Genomic DNA, 24230 nt, shown 5'->3' with positions numbered 1-24230 from the left:
TTTCTTTTAAAATCAATTAAACTTTTAAAGTTCCAGAGTCTAACAGGTTTTTAAAGCTCCATTTTGGACTTGATGCCTGTATTGTGCTTTTGTGTATCACATTCACACATCACTTACTCACCTAAGCTGTCAGAGCGACGTCTGTGTCTTGACTTTGGATTTGCAAAGCGAATATGGTGGCTACTTCACAAGGCAGGATTTAGGTTGCGGTACATGCAATGGAGGAGATGTGAATTTCTTGAGCTGATTTATTTGCTTCTCGCTTTCCGCGCTCTCTAAGAACACAGGAAAAGTGGATCAGATGCGCGTTTGAGTCTTATTCTGTCACCTAGTGGCTCTGTGACCCAGGTTCCTTATGCACAGCAAAACCCCAGAGCTCAGAACTGGAAACAAACAAACAAACAAGCAAACAGACAAAAGGGCAGGAATTAAATATTAGTGAAGATTATTCTGAGAATTAAGTCATTAAAAAGTTTTACAATTCCTGATACTTGGGTAAGACTATATTTTGATTTTCCCTCTAATGAATTCCTGACATCTTAATTACCTTGTATAGCGAAATGTTAACAGTGTGAACAGGCAAATAACCTTGCTGTTCCTTTAGTTAGCTGTGAACCTCCTTCCCTTGTGGGTGCTGCCCTGGAGCTGAGGCATGCCCCTGAGATCCTTCCGCAAAGCTGCTGTCTTGCTGGAAAGAACAATGATCTCGTTCCTCTGGTCCAGATGGACTCACATCGCCCCTTCCCGCTCGCATCAAGTGGTGCCTTGTCTTCGCAGCTGCCTCTGCTGCTCTCCGTGTACGTTTGTTCCCCTGGCTGGTTGTGAACCATTATCTAGTAATTCTTATAAATGCTTTGTGAGTCCTAGCAGGCATTTCCGGTGGCTCCTTCTCTTTTTCCCATCTGCTTCTCTGTCATCTGAATAAAACTCTCTTATGCTTAATGAAGCTTTAAGAATAGGGCTGTTTATCTCCTGTGCATCTGCCCTAGGTACAGCTTTACTTTTTTAGTAAGTCCTTCAGCATATCTGCCTTGATCTCTCACCGTGGCTGGTAGTCGTATCTTGTGCTTTATGCTCACTGAGTAGTTTTATTTCTCTTTGTGTTCATACGGTGCTTATTGGGAGTTTTAAAAAGTGATGATGACCAATTTTCTGGATAAGTAACAAGAACCATAGCCTAGCTTAGTGGCTTAATGCAACACGAGTGTTTTGCTTGCGCATCCAATGTGGGTTGGTGCGGCAGGGGCCTCTCATCACCTTGGAGGTTCAGAGACCCAAAGCTTGACATCTACTTCCTCCAATCACTGAGAAAAACGGCACGTAATAGTGTTTAGAACCAGTCCTCAGGAACGGCACATCACTGTTGCTCACATCTCACCCACCAAAGTGAATTACATGGGCATGGCCAACTTCAGAATGCCTGGAGCTGTGCAGCCCTGGATGTGGGTGTAAACAGGAGGACCAGACTTCTCAGTGAGCTGTGCCGATGACCATGATGAAGCTATTGTGTGCAGATACAAGCTAGGAATTGTATATAAATACAGACAAATTTTATTTTTAAAATACTGCCATGATACAATATCTATAGGGTTCACCACCAGGATTTTTAGCAGGATATCTTTCTGTTAATATGTATAGATTCATTGCATTTTAGTAACAGCTAATACTGCATTGTATGGATGTACCACAATCTGCTGAGGGATATTGTTCCCACCGTTCTTCATTGCTGTTCTAAAGAGTAGTGCAGTAGATTCCATCCTCCAGAAATTTTAAGTATGCTTGCACAAATACTTCTGCAGGACACATTGCTGGGGATTACTGGGTCACAGGGTAAGGCACTTTATATTTGAATAGTTCCCATTCAATTGTCATAGCTTTTGAGAATAACTATCTTCTATGCCCCTCCAAGACCATACAGTATTAACCTTCTACATCTCTGCCAAACTGATAGGCAAAGATATATTTTTTAAATTTACCTTTTTCTGATTGTCTACAAGATTAAGCTTTTTGCGCAAGTTTCTCAGTCATTTGTTTTGTCTGTGTAATGACAACGTTCTTTGTTCATGCATGATTTGGCTTATGTATTACATTTATGTTTTTTCTTATTGGTTTGTGAATATTGTGGATAATTTTTATCTTATGTATTGTAAAATTTTTCCTCTGTGTTTCATTTAAATTTCTAACATAATCATTTATCTTTTATGATGTTATTATCATTAATTTTTTCCTTCTCATTCACAAAAAGCAGCCTTCATTATTATTGACTTGTTAACCTAAAAGGGCAGAAGAAATCCATGATTCTACCTTCAGGTGCTGTGAACTACACAGTGAGTCAAGCTATGTGGACAGCCTTAGAGTTTTGCGTTTCCACTGGGGATTTTATATGAAATTTTCACACTCATTTATCTTGCTTGACTCTAACTTTGTGCAATAAAGTGGCAGATGTTGTTATTTCTGTTTTACGGATGTGAGTGTGATATGGAGTAAAATTTGGGTTGAATGCCCACCACTTAGTATTATGTCACTTGGGTTGTCCCATTTCAGCCATGTAAGATTTACATATGGAAAAGTTGGTGTGGGATCAGTGTTTGTTCTGTTTCAATTCCTCCACTCTCCAGGGGTTTTAGAGAATGAGAGGTGTGCTCTCCTAGCTCTCTCTCATACCACGTCTCCTCCCAGTGGAGTACATCACCCCTCCTAAGAGGCGAGGTCCTAGCTCCTGAGAAATAAGACTACTGGAAGTTAATGTTTACTAACTCAGTGCAGGACTGAGCTTTGAGCCTGGATGTTGGTTTTATTTAAAAAGCACATTTATCATGTATATCATCGTTGTGTATTGCTTAAGGTATTCACAATTTGGAAAAAAACATAACCCTGTCGTCAAGATGACTGGTTTTTTGCTTTTGTTTTTTTTGATACTGGGCATTGAACCCACGACTTCGCACTTGCAAGGCAGGCACTTATGCCCGCTGAGCTAAATCCCTGGCCATTTTTATGTAGTTTTTTTTTTTTTTTTTTGCAGAACTAGGGATTGAATTCACGACCTTGCGCTTGCCAAGTAGATGCTTATGCCGCTGAGCTAAATCCCCAACCTTTTTTTGTCTTTTTTGAGACAGGGTCTCGCTGTGCAATTCAGGCTGTCCTTGAGCTCATTTTGTAGCCCAGGCTGGTCTCGAACTTGCAACGATCCTCCTGCCTCAGCCTCCCAAGTGTTGGGATTACAGGAGTGAGCCACCACGCCCGGCTTGCTATGACTGTTTTCAGAATGTTGCAGAATCTATTTCTAGAATTTATCTAGAAAGTACTAGGGTGTAACTCAGTGTTAGAGCACCTGTCTTTCATGTGTGAGGCCCTGGGTTTCATCGCTAACAGAAAAAAGAAAGGAAGGGAGGGAAGGGAAGGAGGGATGAAAAGCAGGAAGGAGCAAAAGAAAAATCATTTTCTGGATGCATGTTTTTATGTTTTATGAAACGGATATAATTTTATTTCATTAACAGTAATGCTTGCATTATAATTTAAACCTTCTTCTTTGCTATACTTTTCATAATTGTTACTTTAATTGCTGCAAAATATGTATCCAATGGGTTTTATTTCTTCATTTGTCCAGTAGTAAATGTTTACATTTAGTCCGGTATTAAAAATTATTCTGGAATGCTTCTTCCCTATAGTTTATATTATTTTCTATTTTTTTGTTTGTTTGTTTTGGAGACTGGGTCTTACTATACAGTTCAGGCTGGCCTTGAACTTGTGACAATCTTCCTGCCTCAGTTTCCTGAGTGCTGGGATTATAGGTATACACCAGCACGCTTGGCTTCATATTATGTTTACGGTACATGATGTTTACATTCATCTTAGGGAGCAGGTACATGTACAAGACAACTTTCCAAAGTGAAATCTTTGGGTCCAAAGTCATGTGCGTCTCATGCTTTTGGAATGTTGTGCTAAATTGCTTTCCAAGTAAGTTTTAACAACTTATACTCAACTCTCAGTCTGTGAGAGTTCCTACCTTTAAGCACTTACGTTTGAAGAATATAATGACAAATACTGGAGATGAAAGTGAAACACATGAATCTCCTCCAGTCTCTGGGTCCTGCCTGTTGTAACCCCCTCCCAAAAAACAAGGCCCCAGAGAGATGAAAAAAGAATGGGGCAAAGCGACGTTGTTTTAAGAAGAAGCGCTTTTATTTTAGCTGGCCCAGCGACACAGTGCAGATGGAATTTGCAAAGCTGTGCAACTGAGTCAGAATTTTGACTGATTTTTATAGTTCATTTATGATTAGCTCATTGATCATTAAGTACATAGCGATGAGAAACAGGAACAAGGTGGGCCTTTGTTCCCCTGTGCTTGAGGTCAGAGGCATTTCACAGTGGGTGGTTAGCCAATTTATAGCCCTTGGTCTGCCAATTCCAGGAACATTTGTCTCTCATAAAGGGAACAATGGTTGACACAGTATCATTTGTGTCTTACAAGGGGAACAAAAGTTGACATAGCAAACAGGTTACTTGGGAGGACATACAGAACAGCATAAGGATGCTGTCAGTTAATCTCTAACTATGTGGTTGGTGCATGGTTACTAGGGTAACAAGCTCAGTACAGAATGACAGTACTGCTAATAACTATCCTTTTAACTAACTATTTTTGCTAATTATCTTTTAATCAATTATTTTAATTTTTTCAACATCTTTGTATAACACTGCCCTTATTGAATACTTGATTCCAATCCTACTACAGAGCAGGACATTTTAGTAGGACTGTTTTGGAGTAACTATTGCCTCAAAATTGAAACAGCCATGTAGAAAAGTAAAATCATTCCTTAAATTTCAAATTGTGTATTCCATAGGCATGCTTGACTTTCTCTTTGTTCTTGCTCTCCCCACTTCTAACTCCTTTCCTCATACCTGAGGAAAAGGCTTACGTATTTCATATATGATTAGACAGTGAAACCACTAAATGTTTCTGTTTTTTTTTTTTTTTTTTGTCTTTTTCCTTTTTATCGGTACCAGGGATCTAACTCACGACTGCCTGCTTCCAAGGCAGGCACTTATGTCACTGAGCTAAACCTCCAGCCCCTACTAAATGTTTCAATAAGCTATTTTTAAGAATTTTAAAAAATATGTGAAGGTAATAAATAAGACACATTAGTAACTGTATTAAAATGTCATAACATTATTACATTTATGGAACTGAAAATGAAACCCACAAAATGACTTTATACCTATGAAGATGTTCATAAAAAAATAAAACAGATGGAGATATTGGAGTCTTTGTACATTCTTTGGGAATGTAAAATGATGCAACCATCTTGAGAAACAGGCTGTTCTTCCAAACATAAAACATTACTGCATCCTAGTAAGCCATTCCTCATTGTATACCTAAGAGAAATGTATATGTTCACACAAAAACTTGTACTCTAATTTTCGTAGCACTGTTATTCATAATAACCCAAAGTGGAAACCACTCAGATGTCCATCAACTGATAGATAATTAAGATGTTACCATATCTTACCTAGGCTGGAACATTGGTCAATCACAAAAAGAAATGAATTACTGATACATGCTACAGCATGGATAAATCCAGGAACTACTATATGATATGAAAGAAGCCAATCACAAAAGATCGCATATTATGTGATTTCACTTAGATGAACTGTTCAGAATAGGGCAACAGGTATAGTTGGGAAGTAAGTTAGTGGTATCTTAGAGCTATGGGTAGGGGAGAATCTTAGTGGGGAAAGTGTGGGGAGTGACTGTTGGTGGTGGGCATAGGATTTCTTTTTGGAGGTGATGAAAATGTCCTAAAAAACCATTGAATTTTACACTTTACCAGGGTGCATTGTACAGTATGAGAATTATATTTCAATAAAACTGTTTAAACTTTCATATGATCATCCAGTTCTCATCACTGAGCAGGACCTGTTTCCTTGGTGATCATCTGAACTATGCTTTGGGGCTGCAGTTCAGGGCCCTTGTTGTTAATTCTGTGTTACCATATTGACTGGCACTCAGACTCTCTGGACACCTGCAGGTATTTTTTTAAAAATCACATTTCAGTTCTATGTATTTTATGTTTTAATAAAGATGTTTTTTGTGTGATGGTGCTGGGGATCAAACCCAGGGCCTTACACGTGTAAGGCAAGAGCCTGTACCACGTGTACCATTGAGCCACATCCTCAGCCTGCAGATTACTGTTTGGACCTATGGGTTATCTAATTTGTATCTTTTAAATTTTTTTTCTAGACACATGTTATTTTCTACTCATCTTTTTGTTATTAATTTCTATCTTAATGGCATTGTGGTTCTAGGATATTCTTTCTTTTTGTTCCTTTCTTTCCTTCCTTTCTCTTGCCCTCTGTCCTTTTTCCTTTTTTCCTCCTCCTTTTGTTTTGAATTTGTTTCATGGCCTTACATATGGTTAATTTTTACAGATGGAGAACATGCCTTCTGTAGACACTGAATTTCAGTATTTTACGTATGTATGTTAGAGTGACTTGTGAAATACATTATACAAATTTTATAGCTTTACTTTTTGTCTTACATTTGTTAACTATGCTAACTAATTAACTTTGCTAACATTTCTCTGTGTGATTGTGAATGTCATACATCTTTTAAATGGGGTTTTTTTCCCTTTTTCCCTGTACTATTCCAGAAGGTATGCATTTAATTTTTTTCTTCTAAGATTTTAGCCTAGAATATTTCATATGTGGGTATAATATTGAAGAGAAAATGTCAGAGAATTATTTCTAAAGTTAGCATCTTTACTTCTTAACAGTCCAAGGGTCTTGGGGTCCTTTTTTCATTTTGACCATAACTCTTGTGTGTTTTTATTAACCAATGTTTTGTCCTAATTTATTTTGTCCTTATATTTAAACTTCAAAAACTAGCATAGTTTCAGTGTCCTATAGATTTACCTACATTTACCATTTGCCTTATTATTTTATTTTACAGCTCAGACATTCCTCAAGAGATCATTTTCTTTCAGAAATAATTTTAGAACTTACTTTAGTGCGATACTATTTATAACAAATTCTAGAGCGGGGCGTGGTGGCTCACGCCTGTAATCCCAGCATTTGAGAGGCTGAGGCAGGAGGATACTTGAATTTGAGACCGGCCCAGGCTACAAAGTGAGCTCAAGTCCAGCCTGAATTGCATATCAAGACCCTGTCTCAAAAACAAAAGCAAAACCAAAACCAAAATAAATTCTGTCAGTTTTTATTTGTCAAAAATTACCTTTATTTTGTTCTCTTTCTTAAAATGCAGTTCTGTGTTGTTAATTACATGATAACAGTATTTTGAAGGAATACCACTGTTTTGTCACTTCCATTTTTGCTATTAAGAAGTAAGCTGTGTAATTTTTTTTTGTTAGTTAGGGCTTTTTTTTTTGGCTGCTTTTTAAAATCTTCTTTTTGTCTTAGATGTCTTTGGTGTCACTAATTCACTTCTGGGAGAGGATTTCTTTTTATTTATTCTGCTTGGAATATGTTGGGATTCTTGTTTCTGAGGTTTGGTATCCTATCAATTTGGAAAGTTTTTTATGTTTTTTTCAATATTGTTTCTCAGTCTTTCTCTCCTCTCGGTGGAATTCTGATTTAAGTGTTATACTGAAATCTAACTTGCCTCTGGGAGTTTTAATCTCTGGTAATTCTTTGATGTCCGGATCTAAAATAATGGTCTTCATTCTGTGCAGATGCCTCAGAGGTTCCTACTGACTCAGAACACTTACATTCTTTGGTGTTAGACTTTTCAGGCTGCAGGCCTAGCTGGAATTCTGACACTAGACCTGTATTAGGCAGGTATTATGATTAAACACTCTAGAGGGAGAATATTTGATTTCCCTTGCATAAGCCAAGACCAAGACAAAGCATGATTTCCTCTAGTTCACCTACAGAGGATGTGGCCTTTTAGAGAGCTGGGCTTAGTATAGGAATTTCCAATTTGATTTTCCCCTTACCAGCAGGCATTCAGGAGCCAGACCACATTCAGAGGCCATTCTGTTGCCTACATGTATGAGAAACAATTACACTTCTCTTTTCACAAGCTCACTCTGGTGCCTATGCAGCATGGACTGCTGAGGGCTTTTGAGAGGGAAGCAGGAGACATGTTATCGCAGGCCTCAGGGGAAAGGTGATGTCCCCTGGGACAGGATGGAGATGGATGGGGAAGGTTACTGATTGCGACAGTCGGTCTCTTGCCCTAGACGGTAAGATATTCAATAGCAGGGAGCTTCTCTTGTTCATCTTTGAGTCTTCCAATGCCTGGAACACAGAAAGCATTCACAAATGCTAATTAAATTACACTATCACATCACTAATAGTTCTAGTGCTATTTTTTTGGACTACCTTCAAAGTGACTATTTTCTTTATAGGGAAATGACATAAAGGGATTCCAAGCAGTGAACTCATTCCTGTCTCTGGCATTGCAAAGATCAAGCCAGAAATAGAGAGCCAGCTGTTTGTAAGTCCTTGAAAGCCTTAGGCTTGGCAGGGTGTCGGTGTCGATCCCGGCCGGCAGGAAAAAACACACGACACGAGTAGTCGGCGGATAGCCTCTGGTTTATTTTCTCTCTCCGTACGCCCTGTTCCGGGATCTCGGATCCCGCCTGAGGGAAGCCTCCTCTGGTCCGTTCCCTACGGCTCCTTGTGTGCTTCTCTCAGCAGTCCCTCTTCTTGGTGTGTGTGTTCTCGCCCCAGGGGTGGTGTCAGCATATATATGGACACATCGACCAATCACATCAAAGTAGGCAAGACGAGCTGATTGGCCAGCGTCAGCTGTTGCTGGGCAGACTAGCTTACAGGGCGTGTTGTTTACTAGCTAGGGAGCAGGAAATGGGCGCCATCTTGGCATACTCGATGGGAGGGGTAATCTAGCTCAGGCTTTACTCCTCACCACAGGCCTCATATCACTCGGTCGACGGGAGGGGCAATCTAGCTCAGGCTTCACTCCTCACCACAGGCCTCATATCACTCGGCCAGGCTCCCAACATCTCCCCCTTCTTTATTTATTAAGATAGTGTGGTCTGTGGGTCCATGTGAGGTGTCTGGGAGTGGGCCTATTTTGCAGGCCGAGGCATGAGAGAATGTAGAGGTCTATACCCTGCTGTGCATCACCTTGTCTTGTACATATCCTTGCGCCAGGACCATGCTCAAGGTGAGTGGTTCATTTTTTTGCAGGGCCAGGTTTTTGTGAACCGAACCTGGATGCATATAGACATTCATTCTTGCCTTCCCCTCAACCCTTGAGGCGGATGGCACTGCAGTACCCTTGGTCTCGCATCTCAATGCCATAACTCTTACTCCCTAGAGGACCCTTGGAGTAGAGCCTGTCTTAGGTTGATCAGGAGAACTTCTCCTGTCTTACCCGTCGTTGGCTTGCCCACTCAACTCTTAAAGCTTATATCTTGGGGGAGACACGGAGGGGTCTGCCGAGTGACATTTGAGGAACCGCGTAATCACTAATTATCAACCATAATCCCCGTTCACTACAATCACTAATTACTATTTTTTAATTATCAATGGGAACACGCCTTAAGCGTGGGGTCCTTCTAGTCTAAGTTCGCAGCCGCGACGGGGAAGGAGACGTACGTAATAATACTAGAACATCCGTAAGAATAATGGCGAGGGCAGCCACATACTGGTTAAAGGAGCCGTGCCTTTCTAGCCTGAGCCCAGAAAACGCTAGGTGTGGAATCCCCTTGACTCTGGGCCAGCAACATCATCAATGTCATATGTGTCTTTTGGGTCGCCCTTATCGACCGCAGGCACCTAAGAGTCACGAGAGTGACAGCCACAAGAGCAAGAATGATCCCATACGCAAGAAGTGACGAAGGTTTGAAGAAAGAGCCTATCTGGCTTAGGACATCATCAAAAAAGGAGGCTGTAAGTATAGGCACCTCTATCTGATCTAGCTGCCGGATAGTCATATCCAGGCGCACGCTAGCGTTCCAAAAGGAAGAATTATAGGTGGTGAGAACATAATCCTGAAATTGCCTGTAAGCCGAACGGTTGACCTGGATGGGGGTAACGCACAACTGGGTGAATGCCCATCTGGCGTCACATAAATTGTTAGCCACCTCCCAGAGTCCCTGGACTTTTTGAGCGATTAGGTCGATCTGCTGCTGTAACGCCATTATGGCGTTGTGCTGGAGGAGGTTGACTTTTTGTTGCTCCCTCAGCGCCAGGGAGGTGGTGTCCGTAAGATTGGTAAAGGCCTGAGCCGTCAGCGTAGACTGGGTCAGAGCAACGGCAGCCGTCACAGCCGTCGCAGTCAGAGTCACGAACAGTGCCGTCAGGGCCGCTGTGATCCCAAAATCTCTCTTACGTCTGAGCATGGGTAGTTGGTCCTGCTGATAGACGGGATGAACCCAAACAGATTCGTTAAAGGGAACCCACATCAGTGGGGGTCGAAGAGCCAACATAGCATACGGGAAAGACCCATTCCAGCAGTTCCCTGTAAAGCATGGTTGGTTACTGCACTTAAAGGAGATGTCAGCAGAGAATACCCATAAGTAGGGCGGTTTTACGCATGCAGCCTCAGAATTAAGGGTGACATTGGTGGTTCCATTAGAGGCAGAAGCGTTAATAGCGAGCATGGGTCTTAAGTCCATGCAGGCTCCGGTGGAGAGGCACAACCAATTTTCATTAAGGGGGAAGGGGAAGCTTATTGCCCACTTGTTGTTTACTCTCAGGTAGGACTCCCACCAGGTCAACGCGAATATGTTGTTACTACCGGATGGAGGAGAGAACCGGGACCACCAAGACATGTTTAGATGAGTCACTCCCACGCCGTCGACAGTACAGGGCTGCCATGAAAGTTGTGACAGGTCCACCATCTGTCTTTTTCGGCTTGGGGACACACGGTATGGGCATGTGGGGAAATCGGGACGGGTGTGCATGGCTGCTCGGGGTTTGCAGGTTGAGTTAAAAGTGATGACTCCGCCGCTAAGTGTGCCAGCTTTAAAACATCCAGGCGAATGCAGGGATGGGACAGACAACCTCACCGTCAGGGAGGTATTGTACCATTTTACAAGGAGGGGCAGGAAGCTAACGCAGGATCCCCGGTGACACGAGGGGTTACTATTAGTGGAAAAAATGACCACATCATTGGTGATGGGAAGGTCAAAACGTATGGGTCTGATGGTTAACGGTATATCTGGTATGCAAGGCAATCTGGCGGAGCAGTTTTTTGTATACAACTTTGGGAGAGAGGGGGCTGTGGTGGAGATAGCGGCTAGCGCTGGCGGATGATGTATTGCTGCCCACACCAAGTCTGCTCCTATTTCAGTAGTGGTGGTGAGCATCAAAACCAGAAGGAAGGGGGCTGCCGGAAGGCGGCGTGGCCTAGCCACTCTGGCTGCACCGTACCCTAAAAGAGAGCCAATTACTATCGAGAGCATAATCATTACTGTGTCCCATAAGTCATACGGTATTCCTCGGTCGAGCAGCAATATCCTGGTCGGACCGATCTTGATTAGGCTGTCCGCTGCCGTTGAGTTTTGGAGTGTCTCCTGCATTATGTTTCGTTGGATTCGCCACGCGCGTCAGCCGTTCTGGGACCCACAATGGTTCTCGTCCTGGTTCCTGTGGGAAAACACAAACCGCACCTCGGTTCCAGCTAACTACTGGATCCGGGCCCATCCATTGTCCCGTCAGGACATCTTTCCATTTCACCCATCCCCTATTGCCAGGAGATGGATTACAATGTTCCATGGCCGGGGAGTGATTGTTGTTATTCAGGTTCAGAAAATTGTATGTGAACAGTGCCATGGAGAGCCGTGCCTTTGGGGGCAGGCCCTGACTTATTCCCCCTTTTTGTTTTTGTAGAATATCTTTAAGGCTCCTATGAGCCCTTTTAATAATTCCTTGACCTTGGGGATTGTATGGGATGCCATGTTTTAACTGTACCCCCATTTTTTCACAGAACTCATTAAAGGCTCTGCTTGTATAAGCTGGTCCATTATCAGTTTTTAATATTTTTGGTTTGTCCCATGCGGCCCAAGCTGTCAGGCAATGATTGATTACATGAGACACCTTTTCGCCAGTTTCAGCAGTCGCAAATATAATATGAGAGCAGGTGTCCGTAGAGACATGAACATATTTAAGAGATCCGAATTTTATCATATGTGTGACATCCATTTGCCAAGTGTCGCCAGGAATCAATCCCCTGGGGTTAACTCCCGTTGATACGACGGGTGTGTATGTGGCGCAAGAGCCGCATAACCGTACGATGTCCCGCGCGTCAGCCCTGGAAATGTGGTACTGGTTGGCTAACGTCCTGGCGTTGACATGAAATCTGTCATGAAACAGACGGGCTTGTTCTATTGAAGATAACATATTGAGTATCCACAACGGGCGAGTGGCCACGTCAGCTGCCGCATTGCCCTGTACCATGGGCCCTGGCAGGCGCGTATGTGCTCTTATGTGAGTGATGTATATTTTGTTGTGTCTATTTATCAGCAGAGTCTGGATAGACAAAAACAAATTAGTCACTTTGGAAGTTGGCTTAATCGGGCCCGCAGTCTCAAGGACCTGCATGGCATTAACAACGTATTTTGAATCAGAAACAATATTAAGGGCCCCTGGGAACTTCTCGAGGACGGTTTGTACAATTTGTAACTCTACCACCTGTGGTTGATCTGGTTTAAATTGTATGCTGATCGGAGGCATACCTGAGACCACATAGGCCCCTATCCCGGTTTTTGACCCGTCCGTATAGATCGTTGTTGCAGGAGTAAGTGGTGTGGACGCGGTGATTTTTGGAAATATCACCGGATGTTGAGTAACAAACTGTAGTATGGGGTCCCTGGGGAACTGGTTGTCTATCTCCCCAAGAAAAACACATCTCAGGATGGCCCACGTATCTATACAAGCAGTCAGGATTTTTATTTGAGAAGCGGTATAAGGTACCCGGATAGCATGGGGTGCAGAGCCAAAATGTTGGATAGCCCTGCCATGTGCCTCCAAGGCCAGGGAAGCGACCGTTTCCGGATAATGTTTGATAATCTTGGCAGGTGAGACCTTAGGGTGCACCCACAAAAGTGGTCCCTTTTGCCAAATCACTGCCGTAGGTTGAGAAACGGTCTGCAACAAGCAGACCTCAAAAGGCTGTTCTGAGTTAATTCTCCGCAATGCAGCTGTACTTAGGGCTTCCTCTATCTTTCTCAGAGCAACTCTGGCTTCCGGGGTGAACTCCCTGGGGGAGGCAATATCCGGGTCTCCTTTCAGGAGGTCGAACAGGGGCTTTAAGTCCGAGTTAGGGATGTGTAAATAAGGTCTGATCCAGTTTATATCTCCCAGTAGCTTTTGCATGTCATTTAAGGTCCTTAGGCTATCTGTTCTGATGGTTACCTTTTGTGGAGAAATCGATGTGGGGGAGACTTTGGTGCCCAGGTAGGTCACTATGTCTCCTCCCTGAATCTTGTCAGGGGCAATATGTAAATTTGCCTTTCTCAGGGCCCTGACCAATTGGCCAAGCATATCCTCCAACTCAGTCACATCTTTTGCACTGATTAGCAAATCATCCATGTAATGAATACATCTAATTCTGGGGAAGGCTTCACGCAAGGGGGCCAGTAGAAAATCAAGATACATCTGACACATGGTGGGACTGTTGGCCATACCCTGGGGTAATGTAACCCACTCGTACCTCTGATCAGGACTCTCTTGGTTAATGGTGGGTAGGGTAAAGGCGAATCTGTGGGTGTCCTCTGGATGCAGGGGGATTGAGAAAAAACAGTCTCTAAGATCTATGGCATAGACTGACCAGGACCGAGGGATGGCTGAGAGGGCTGGTAGTCCCCTCTGGATCGCCCCCAGGGGCTGCATCTGTGAGTTGACAGCCCTCAGATCATGGAGCAGCCTCCACTTGCCTGATTTCTTCCTGATAACAAAGACAGGGGTATTCCAAGGGGAGGTTGACGGCTTTACGTGTCCCGCCTGAAACTGGGTTTTGACTATCTCAGTTAATGCTAAAAGCTTCTCCTTGGGTAAGGGCCACTGAGGCACCCAAACTGGATTTTGAGATTTCCAGGTAATCTTAATTGGAGCGGGCAGGAGAAGTTTCTCAGTGACCCCTAGGAAAAACCCAACCCGTGTCTACCTTCCCTTTTTTCTACAGGTACGGGGGATGTCCGGCCCTGCAGGGCTGCGCCCAGGCCCTTGCCGGGGACATATCCCTGATTTTTGAGTATCCCTTTGGCTTGGGGAGAGCAGGTGGATGTAAGAGTGACATCCATCTGGGTGAGAACGTCTCTTCCCCACAAGGATACTGGCAGCTGCAAAACAAAAGGTTGAAAATGTCCTCGGTGACCTTCCTCATCACCCCAAGGCAGGGTCACGGCACTAACCTGGGGGGCAGCCACTATCCCCAATCCTTGGAGCGTGTTGTCAGCTGTGTTGGTAGGCCAACTAGGAGGCCAGTCTTTCTTGGAGACGATGGAACGGTCTGCCCCTGTATCTAGGAGTCCTGTTATCTTTTTTCCGTTAATCCTGAGCGATAGCATGGGCCTTTTATCAAGAGTCATATGAAGTCCTTTAAAAATTTCCTTAGAGGAGCCAGGTCCCTGACCCCCTCTAACCCGTTGACCGGACCGGGGTCTCTCATGGAGACTGGGGAACAGTAAAAGTTGTGCTATCTTATCCCCTTCATTAATTATTATGGTCCCTATATGAGATTGTACCATGATTTTGATGTTTCCTAAATAATCTGGGTCTACAACTCTAGGGATCACGGTAAGGCCCCGGAGGGCTGTGGAGGACTGTCCAATCACTAAACCAACTAGCTTGTCGGGTAGTGGTCCTTTGGAGGTGGTTTCAACCACCTGAACGCCCATATCGGGTGTTAATAGGAGTCTGGAGGCGACACAGAGGTCTACGCCTGCTGGCCCGGGGGTGGCCCCTGTGGGGGGGTGCCATCTTGTGTTGTCCTGTCTAGGGAGTGGGGGCCCGTCCGTAAGGAGGGCCCCCTCTGGCCGTTTTTTGGCTCCGTAGTCTCCCTGCCACTAATACGGTTCCCCTGGGCATCAAAAATAGATCTGCAATCTTTTGCTTTGTGAGAACCTTTACCGCACCTTTCGCAGGTTCCCGTTTGTCTGTCTGATTCCTGTCTCTTGGATATAAACTCCTCCTGTCCGGTCTTGGGGCAGTTTTTCCTTATATGGCTGGGATCCCCACACTGGAAACATCCCCTGGGCTTACCAGGGTGATTGGTCTTCTGAGGCCCTGTCTGTTGTAAGGCGGCGGCTAAAAGGGCAGCCACGCCTGAGTTGGATAATGGCCCCCCTATTTCTCTACAAATTTTAATCCAAGCCTCTATGTTTTTACCTTTATGGGGTGCTATGGCTGCCCTGCAGTCCTTGGTGCACTGTTTGAAGATTAACTGTTTAATAAGAGGAGCAGCAGCACTCGGATCTGAAAAGAGTCTGTCAGCTGCCTCCTGCATTCTGGCCACAAAATCCACAAAAGGTTCTGTGTTGCCCTGAACAATTTTAGAGAGGCATTGTGAGGCCACCCCTGTGTTGTTTACCTGCTTCCAGGCGCGGATGCCTATGTTATGTATCTGTTCATACACATTTGGAGGGAATCTAGTTTGATCTTGAGCGTACTGACCCTTACCCATAAGCATATCCTCATTTTGCCCCCTATGGCCCCTAGCCGCATTTTTTTCAGCCTGTTTGGCGGCAAACTCAGTATACCAGGCGCGCCAATCCAGAAAAGCCCCGGGGGCCAGGCAGGCTTTAGCCAGTTGGGTCCAATCACTGGGCGTCAGAAAGCCACCGGCAGACAAATTCTCCAACATAGTTATAGTGTAAGGAGCAGTAGAGCCAAATGTGGCAACCGCATTTTTAAGCTCCTTAATTTGCTTGATCTCCAGTGGTTCCCAGTAATTGGGTCCTTGGCCTTGCGCCAGGAGCACCGGATAAAGCCCACATTGTTCATACTCATTCGCCCCTTGAGGAATCTGTTCCATTCTAAATGTCCATCTACGAAAGTACCTTCCCTGGGACCTTGGCATTTTTTCACAGGGTGGTGCCTCCCCATGAGATGTCTGTCCCTCCCTATCACAAAATTGTATCTCTTTGTAACATGGCCGACCAGTCTTTGGGGCACAAGATGGCGGGTCGCCAGGCAGACAAGATGGTGGCCCTACATGTGACAACGGTCCAGGCCACTCCCTCCATGGGGGGGGTGACGGAGGAAGGCCCCAGGCCGCCATCTCACCACAGGAACCGGTGTTTGGGACCTCCCAGGGTGGCGCGGAAGGCTCTACGGCTTTCCGTTGGGGAGTGCTCAGGAGTTTTTTTCCCTTCTCTAGGTCTGTCTGCATCTTGACTAGGTCTCTACGTAAAGCTGCAAAGGGATTAGGGGGGTCACTTGCCTCATTGTCCTCGCCTTCCGAGGTATCTGAGCCCGAGGAATCCGAGGCAGGGGGTACCTCTCTCTTGCCTCGCTCTCGCGAGCGCCTCCGCACGCTCCCTGCGACGGACCCCTCTCGGGAGGACTCCGAACGGGCCCCTTCAAAAGCTCGGCGGGCCTGAGAGAGCCCATCTGCGCTATCTTTAGCCCCATTCCTCTCCCCTTTGAGGCATGAATGAATCATCTCCCAGAGCGGCCGAACCGAAAGTGGGAGTCGGCGCTCCTCTTCTGCTCTTTCTAAATCCTTACCTAATTTCTCCCAGCAAGGTAGGGACAAGTGCCCCGTCGGCAGGAACCAGGGTGCCGCCTCATCTACTTGTTGGAGAAACTCCGTAAGTGTCTTGGAGCTCATTGATATACCTGAAATCTTGAGCAGGTCTTTCACCGCTCTTACCAGTGACTTGGAACTCTTAGTGGGTAAGTTGCCCATGCCTGTCACTGAGGAGTCCGTTCTCACCGTGTGAGGCTAACCTGCCACATACACGTGAGCTTGAGGGGAGTCTAAAAAGCCCTGTAGGTGCGCGCCACCCAGAGCCCAGGTTTATCCCCTACTCACCTGTCCTGCAGAGCAATACTGGAGCGTCGTCCGCCTCGTCTCGGGGGTGATCAGTTCCCCGTACGGGCCACCAAATGTCGGTGTCGATCCCGGCCGGCAGGAAAAAACACACGACACGAGTAGTCGGCGGATAGCCTCTGGTTTATTTTCTCTCTCCGTACGCCCTGTTCCGGGATCTCGGATCCCGCCTGAGGGAAGCCTCCTCTGGTCCGTTCCCTACGGCTCCTTGTGTGCTTCTCTCAGCAGTCCCTCTTCTTGGTGTGTGTGTTCTCGCCCCAGGGGTGGTGTCAGCATATATATGGACACATCGACCAATCACATCAAAGTAGGCAAGACGAGCTGATTGGCCAGCGTCAGCTGTTGCTGGGCAGACTAGCTTACAGGGCGTGTTGTTTACTAGCTAGGGAGCAGGAAATGGGCGCCATCTTGGCATACTCGATGGGAGGGGTAATCTAGCTCAGGCTTTACTCCTCACCACAGGCCTCATATCACTCGGTCGACGGGAGGGGCAATCTAGCTCAGGCTTCACTCCTCACCACAGGCCTCATATCACTCGGCCAGGCTCCCAACAGCAGGGTTTATTTTCCATGATAACATAGCTTTCTTTAGCGTGGGCACTTGTTCCTTTCTCAAGCAGTCTCTGTCTGAGACTACTTACATAAAGCTTTACCGTCCTGCTGGATTTTTATGACGTTTTCTCAGAAATTACTAAACTTTATGACTCTCTTGGCACATTGCAAAGATATTCCTTTAATGGTATGTTAGAACCGTGAAAACTTCTTGCTCCTAAGGCGTTCTTGTTGGAAAAAGTTCTCTGTGTCTAGGGAACAAAGGGAGGGGCAGATGGGCCCAGCTGTGTGACAGTTTAATAAGCTTCAGCTAGTCACTAAATACTGTTGCTGTAAGCCTGTGTGCAATACTGTGCCAGTATCATGAGCAGAGGTTTTTCTAGAAAGTATGGTGAAATGAAGTATACAGAGACCTAGAAGATCTTCATTATTCTTCAACGAATAATAGGTTGTATTTCCGTGATTCCTAAAGCCTGTGCAAAGCAGTGGGGGGGTAAAGATGGTATCAGACCCTGTCTCTGTCCTTGAAACAGGGCCAGTACTGGCCCATACTGTCCTGTTGCATGTAGCAGAAAAAGGTACCTCTGCCTCCAGGAAAAATACTGGTTTAGTTAGTCTACTGTTTGTTATAATGGATTATTAATGATAAATGAATTCATTATTAAATAATATTTACATAGTATTACAATGAAGACTTTTTGATTTCAACTTGAAATTCAGAAATGTCCTAGCATGGTGACCGAAGAGATCACTGAATTTTTTTTTTTTTTTTTTTTTAATTTTATTTAAAGAAAGACTAAACAGAACAGAAAATGGGTAGAAATAATACATACTTTCAAGGAAAAAGTAAAGAGTAAGAAATCACTAGTTGATGATTACATATTGTCCTCTTACAAATAGTTGTTCAAGATTCTTTTTTTTTTTTTTTTTTTTTTTTTTTATTTAAGAGGAAAAAGAGAAAAACACAAAACAAGACAAAGCAGTGTAAGGTTACACATAATACAGAACTACAAAAAAAAAAAAATAAACATAACAGTAAGAAATCACCTGTTAATAGATTACATAATATCATCTTGGAAATAGTTGCTCAAATCACAGTATCAAAGAATACAAAGTAGACATTCAAACGGAGAGACTGCAAACAGCTGTGTTCAATGATCCAAAAACATTAATATAGTCAGCTATTTAACATCCCTAAACACACTTGTTGTTATATCCGTTAGAGCTCTTTTTTTTTTTCCCTCCCTCTCTTTTTTATAACAAAATTTACACATTTTGGATTTTATTACTCCTCAGTTCTCATTACTCTCTTGGGGGGGAGATAATAAAGTCAAATATGGCAAAACAAAGCTGTAAGTCCAAACCAAGGATAGACATAGCACATGATGTAGAACAGAGTACAAGGTCATCAACAATGGTTATCAACATTGTCTCTTGTTTCCTTAAAAGGAATTGTCTATCTCATTAGATATTATAAAGTTGGACAAAACAGTGGAGAACAAGACCAATAAAACTTAGGCATTGTGAACATTGCAGGACTTCCAAAGGAGACAATAGTCAAACCAGAATGGGCATCTTTGTGAATCTTATTGCCTTCAAATTAGTTGCCTATACCTTCAAACTTGCTACTGTCGCACAGAATGGAACAGAGTCTAATCAGTCAAAACAAGATCTTGGGAGTATTACAGGACTTCAAAACAAGTTAATAGGAGATCAAAAAGAGTTACTACTATATATCCTAATTTTTTAAGTTTTTCCCTTAATTAAAATAAACATAAGAAATAGCTAAATAATTTTTTTTAAAGAATAGTAGTTACCATAGTGTCTGTCTTTTTCCTTAAAATATTTGGATAAAACTTCATATACTATAGCTTCAAATATTTCCATATCAAAAAGCCCAGAGTAAAGCCTTTCTAATTAATAAGTGAAAATTTTATAAGGCTTCAAGGCCACATAATGGGGAATCATGATTATCACATATTTTTATATATTTGAATCATTACTTACATTAGGGAAACTATTCGGTATTCATACATGCGAGATTGATTTATTTCACTTATGAGTATGGTCTCAAGCTGCGCCCATTTATTGATAAATATCTCAATGCAATCCTTCTTTATAGCTGAATAATACTCCATTGTATAGAAATACCACAACTTTTTTATCCATTCCTCAGTTGATGGACACTTGGGTTGTTTCCAAGATCTGGCGATTACAAATTGTGCTGCTATAAACATAGGTGCACATATATCCCTGTGGTATGATGCTTTCAGTTCTTCTGGGAATATGCCTAGAAGTGGAATAGCTGGAATAAATGGGATTTCCAATCCCAACTTTTTGAGAAACCTCCAGACAGATCTCCACAAAGGCTGTACCAGTCTACACTCCCACCAGCAGTGCAGGAGAGTTCCTTTTTCCCCACAGCCTCTCCAGCATTTGTTGTTGTTGGTTTTCTTGATCCTGGCCATTCTTTCAGGAGTGAGATGGTATCTCAGTGTGGTTTTAATTTGCATTTCTCTAATGGCCAATGATGATGAGCATTTTTTCATGTATTTATTTGCCATTTGCATTTCTTCATCTGAGAATTGCGTATTCATCTCAGATGCCCATTTTTGGATTGGATCTTTGAATTTTGAAGGTCTGAGTTTTTTTAATTCTTTATATGTTTTAGACAAGAGGCCCTTGTCTGAGAGAGAGTTCACTAAAATCTTTTCCCAGTTTGTGGGTTTTCTTTTCACTATGCTGGAGATTTCTTTTGACATGCAAAAACTTTTTAATAAGAAGAGGTCCCAGTTATTGATTCTGGGAAGTATTTCCCGTGCAGTTTGAGTCCTATTCATGAATTCTCTACCTACTCCTATGCCTCCAAGGTTTCTACCCAATTTGTCTTCCAATAGATTTAGCGTTTCTGTTTTAATATTCAGATCTTTGACCCATTTAGATTTTAATTTAGTACATGGTGATAGACATGGGTCTAGCTTTAGTTTTCGGCAAATGGAGAGCCAGTTTTTCCAGCACCATTTATTAAAGAGACTGTCGTTCTTCCAGTGAACCTGCTTGGCTCCTTTATCGAAGATAAGGTGGTTGAGTGTGTTTGTAGTTGTGGTTGTATCTTCTAATCTATTCCATTGATCTTCAGCTCTGTTTTGATTCCAATACCATGTTGATTTTACTACTGTTGCTTTGTAGTATAATTTCAAGTCAGGGATTGTGATGCCTCCTGCTTTGTCTTTGCTGCTTAGAATTGCTTTTGCGATTCTAGGTCTCTTCTGGTTCCAGATGAAATTTAGGAGTGATTTCTCTAGATCTATAAGGTATGTTGATGGTATTTCTATTGGGATTGCATTGAATCTGTATAAGAGTTTTGGGAGAATGGCCATCTTCACAATGTTTGTTCTTCCTATCCATGAGCAAGGGATGTCTTTCCATTTTCTGAGATCATCTTCAATTTCCTTTTTCAGTGTAATATAGTTTTCACTGTATAAGTCTTTCACTTCTTTTGTAAGAGTAATTCCTAAATATTTCATTTTTTTGCTTGCTAATGTGAATAGACCAGTTTCCCTTATTTCCCTCTCTGTGGTTTTGTTGTTTGTGTATAGGAATGCTATTGATTTCTGAGTATTGATTTTGTATCCAGCCACATTACTGAATTTATTTATTGTATCTAAGAGTCTTTCAATGGAGCTTAGGGGGTCTTCTATGTAGAGTATCATGTCATCTGCAAACAATGACAACTTAACTTCTTCTTTTCCTATCTTTACCCCTTTTATTTCTCTTTCTTGCCTAATTGCTCTGGCTAGTACTTCCAGTACTATATTAAATAGGAGTGGTGATAAAGGACATCCTTGTCTTGTGCCTGATTTTAAAGTAAAGGCTTTCAATTTTTGGCCATTTAGTATGATGCTGGCTGTTGGTTTGTCATAAATGGCCTTTATTATATTGAGGTAAAGACCATCTATTCCAATTTTCTGTAGAGTTTTTATCATGAATAAATGTTGGACCTTATCGAAGGCTTTTTCTGCATCTATAGAAATGATCATGTGATTCTTATTTTTGGCTTTATTGATATGGTGAATTACATTTATTGATTTGCGTATGTTGAACCATCCTTGCATTCCTGGGATGAATCCCACTTGGTCGTGGTGTATAATCTTCTTGATGATTTGCTGGATCCTATTTGCCAATATTTTATTGAGGATTTTCGCATCTGTGTTCATTAGGGAGATCGGTCTATAGTTCTCTTTTTTAGTTGGGTCTTTCTCAGGTTTTGGTACTAGAGTGATATTTGCTTCCAGGAATGACTTAGGCAGGATTGCTTCCCTTTCAATTTCATTGAATAGTTTGAGGAGTGTCGGCATTAGGTCTTCTTTGTATTTCTTGTAGAATTCTGCAGTGAATCCATCTGGGCCTGGGCTCTTCTTGGTGGGTAAGGACTTAATTACATTTTCAATTTCAGTAACCGAGATTGGGTTATTCAACAGTTTTACATCCTCTTGATCTAGCTTTGGCACTTCATATGCTTCTAAGAAACTGTCTATTTCTTCTGTGTTATCAAACTTTTGAGAGTAGAGGTTTTCAAAATAGGTGTTGATGATCTTCTGTATTTCTATTGGGTCTGTAGTGACTTCTCCTTTTTCATTTCTTATTGCATGAATTTGAGCTTTTTCTTCCCTTTTTTTAATAAGGTTGGCTAGGGGCTTATCGATTTTATTTATTCTTTCAAAGAACCAACTCTTTGATTTGTTGATCCTTTGGATTGTTTTCTTAGTCTCTATTGCATTGATTTCTGCTCTGATTTTTATAATTTCCTCTCTTCTTTTGGCTTTGGGCTTGACTTGCTCTTCCTTTTCTAGCTGTTTGAGGTGTAGCATCAAGTTATTTATTTGTATTCGTTCTGTTTTCCTGATGTGGGAACTCAGTGCAATAAATTTTCCTCTCAGAACGGCTTTCATTGTATCCCACAGATTCCGGTAAGTTGTATCTGCATTTTCATTTTCTTTTAGGTATTGTTTGATTTCTTCTTTAATTTCTTCTGTGACCCACTGATTACTCAAGAGTGTGTTATTCAGTTTCCATGTGTTTGTGGGATTTTTGCGGTATCTTTTATCATTAATTTCTAATTTCAGAGCGCTGTGATCCGATAACATGCAAGGGATGATTTCAGCTCTTTTGCACTTGTTTAAATATGTTTTATGAGCTAATATATGGTCTATTTTAGAAAATGATCCATGTACTGCTGAGAAGAATGTGTATTCTGATGTTGTTGGGTGGAACATTCTGTATATGTCTATCAAACCCATTTGTTCACAGGTATGATTCAGTTCTGTTATTTCTTTACTCATTTTCTGTCTGGTCGATCTGTCCCTTGGTGTCAATGGCGTATTAAGGTCTCCCGTTACAATTGTGTTACTGATAATTTGAGTTTTCATTTCTGTTAATAATTGTTTTATATAACTGGGCGCTCTGGAGTTTGGTGCGTATATATTTAAGATAGTTATCTCTTCCTCTTGGAGTTTTCCCCTTACGAGTATGTAGTGACCTTCTTTGTCCTTTATGGTCATTGTTGGTTTAAAGTTCACGTTGTCTGCAAACAGAATGGCTACTCCTGCCTTTTTTTGGATTCCTGCTGCATGAAGAATTGTTTTCCATCCTTTGACTTTCAGTCTGTGAGTATCCTTCTGGGTTAGATGGGTTTCCTGTAAACAGCATATGGTTGGATTTTGTTTCTTGATCCATTCTGCTAGTCTGTTTCTTTTGATTGGTGCATTGAGACCATTTACATTAATGGTTATTACTGTTAAATGTTGTTTAATTGTAGGATTCTTATCTCTCTGCTGTTGCATCTTTATCTTTCTGTTCTGTTTAATTATTTGCTTTGCTTAGTGGTTTTTTCCTTTGTGTATCTAAACTGTCTTTCAATATTTTTTGCAGGGTTGGTTTGGTGTTCATGAAGTTCTTCAGCTGTTCTTTGTCATGGAAGTTTCGTATTTCACCATCTATTTTAAATGATAGTGTTGCAGGATATATCAGTCTAGGTTGGAAATCATTTTGCTTTAGGATCTGGAATACTTCACTCCATGCTCTTCTTGACTTTATTGTTTGTGCTGAGAAGTCTGCTGTGATTCTGATAGGTTTTCCTTTATAAGTGATCTGTCTTTTCTCTCTGACAGCTTTTAATAATCTATTCTTGTGTTGGATTTCTGGGATGGTGATTATTATATGTCTGGGTGTAGTTTTATTTTGGTTATGACTATTTGGAGTTCTATATGCTTCACTGATCCTGATGTCAGTTTCTGATCTCATGCTTGGGAAGTTTTCAGCTATTGCTTCTCTAAATATCCTCTTGATATCCTTTATGTTGTCTCCTTCTTTTTCATTAATCCCTATCATTCTTATGTTATTCTTCTTTGCATCATCTTGCAGTTGTTGAATTGTTATTTCCTGATTCCTTGTTATTTTTAAAAGATCTTTCCTTTCCTGTTCACTTGCTGCAATCCTGTCTTCAAGGTCTGAAATTCTGTCTTCACTTTCATTAAGGCGGTTTTTACAACTTTCAGTGGAGTTTTTTATTTCCTGTATATCTCTGTGCATCTACATTATGTATTCTGTTTGTTTCTTATATTGCTCGTCTAGGGATTCTATCTTTTTGTTTAATTCCTCCAATTTTTTATCTGTGTTTTCTTTAGATATATTTAGAA

At 42.3% G+C, this 24230-nt stretch overlaps 2 protein-coding genes across 3 annotated transcripts in view; one reads left to right on the top strand and one right to left on the bottom strand.

The window, feature by feature from the left end:
- The window catches only part of Ttll11 (tubulin tyrosine ligase like 11), a 265404-nt gene that overhangs the window by 7561 nt on the left and 233613 nt on the right, over positions 1-24230 (top strand). The window lies entirely within an intron of this gene.
- On the bottom strand, positions 8533-17527 carry LOC134470765 (uncharacterized). The gene is made up of 2 exons (XM_063226958.1): positions 16964-17527; positions 8533-11574 (listed from the first exon to the last, which is right to left on the bottom strand). Exon 2 carries the CDS (start codon positions 11505-11507, stop codon positions 9633-9635), a length of 1875 nt encoding a protein of 624 aa, XP_063083028.1. The 5' UTR covers positions 11508-11574; positions 16964-17527; the 3' UTR covers positions 8533-9632.

Source organism: Cavia porcellus, unplaced genomic scaffold (genome assembly GCF_034190915.1).
Source record: "Cavia porcellus strain 051 isolate PalLab524CR breed Dunkin Hartley unplaced genomic scaffold, mCavPor4.1 scaffold_1, whole genome shotgun sequence".
In the NCBI taxonomy this organism is placed as follows: domain Eukaryota; kingdom Metazoa; phylum Chordata; class Mammalia; order Rodentia; family Caviidae; genus Cavia; species Cavia porcellus.
The sequence above is the reverse complement of the archived record's forward strand: the minus strand, read 5'-3'. Positions and strand labels throughout refer to the sequence as shown.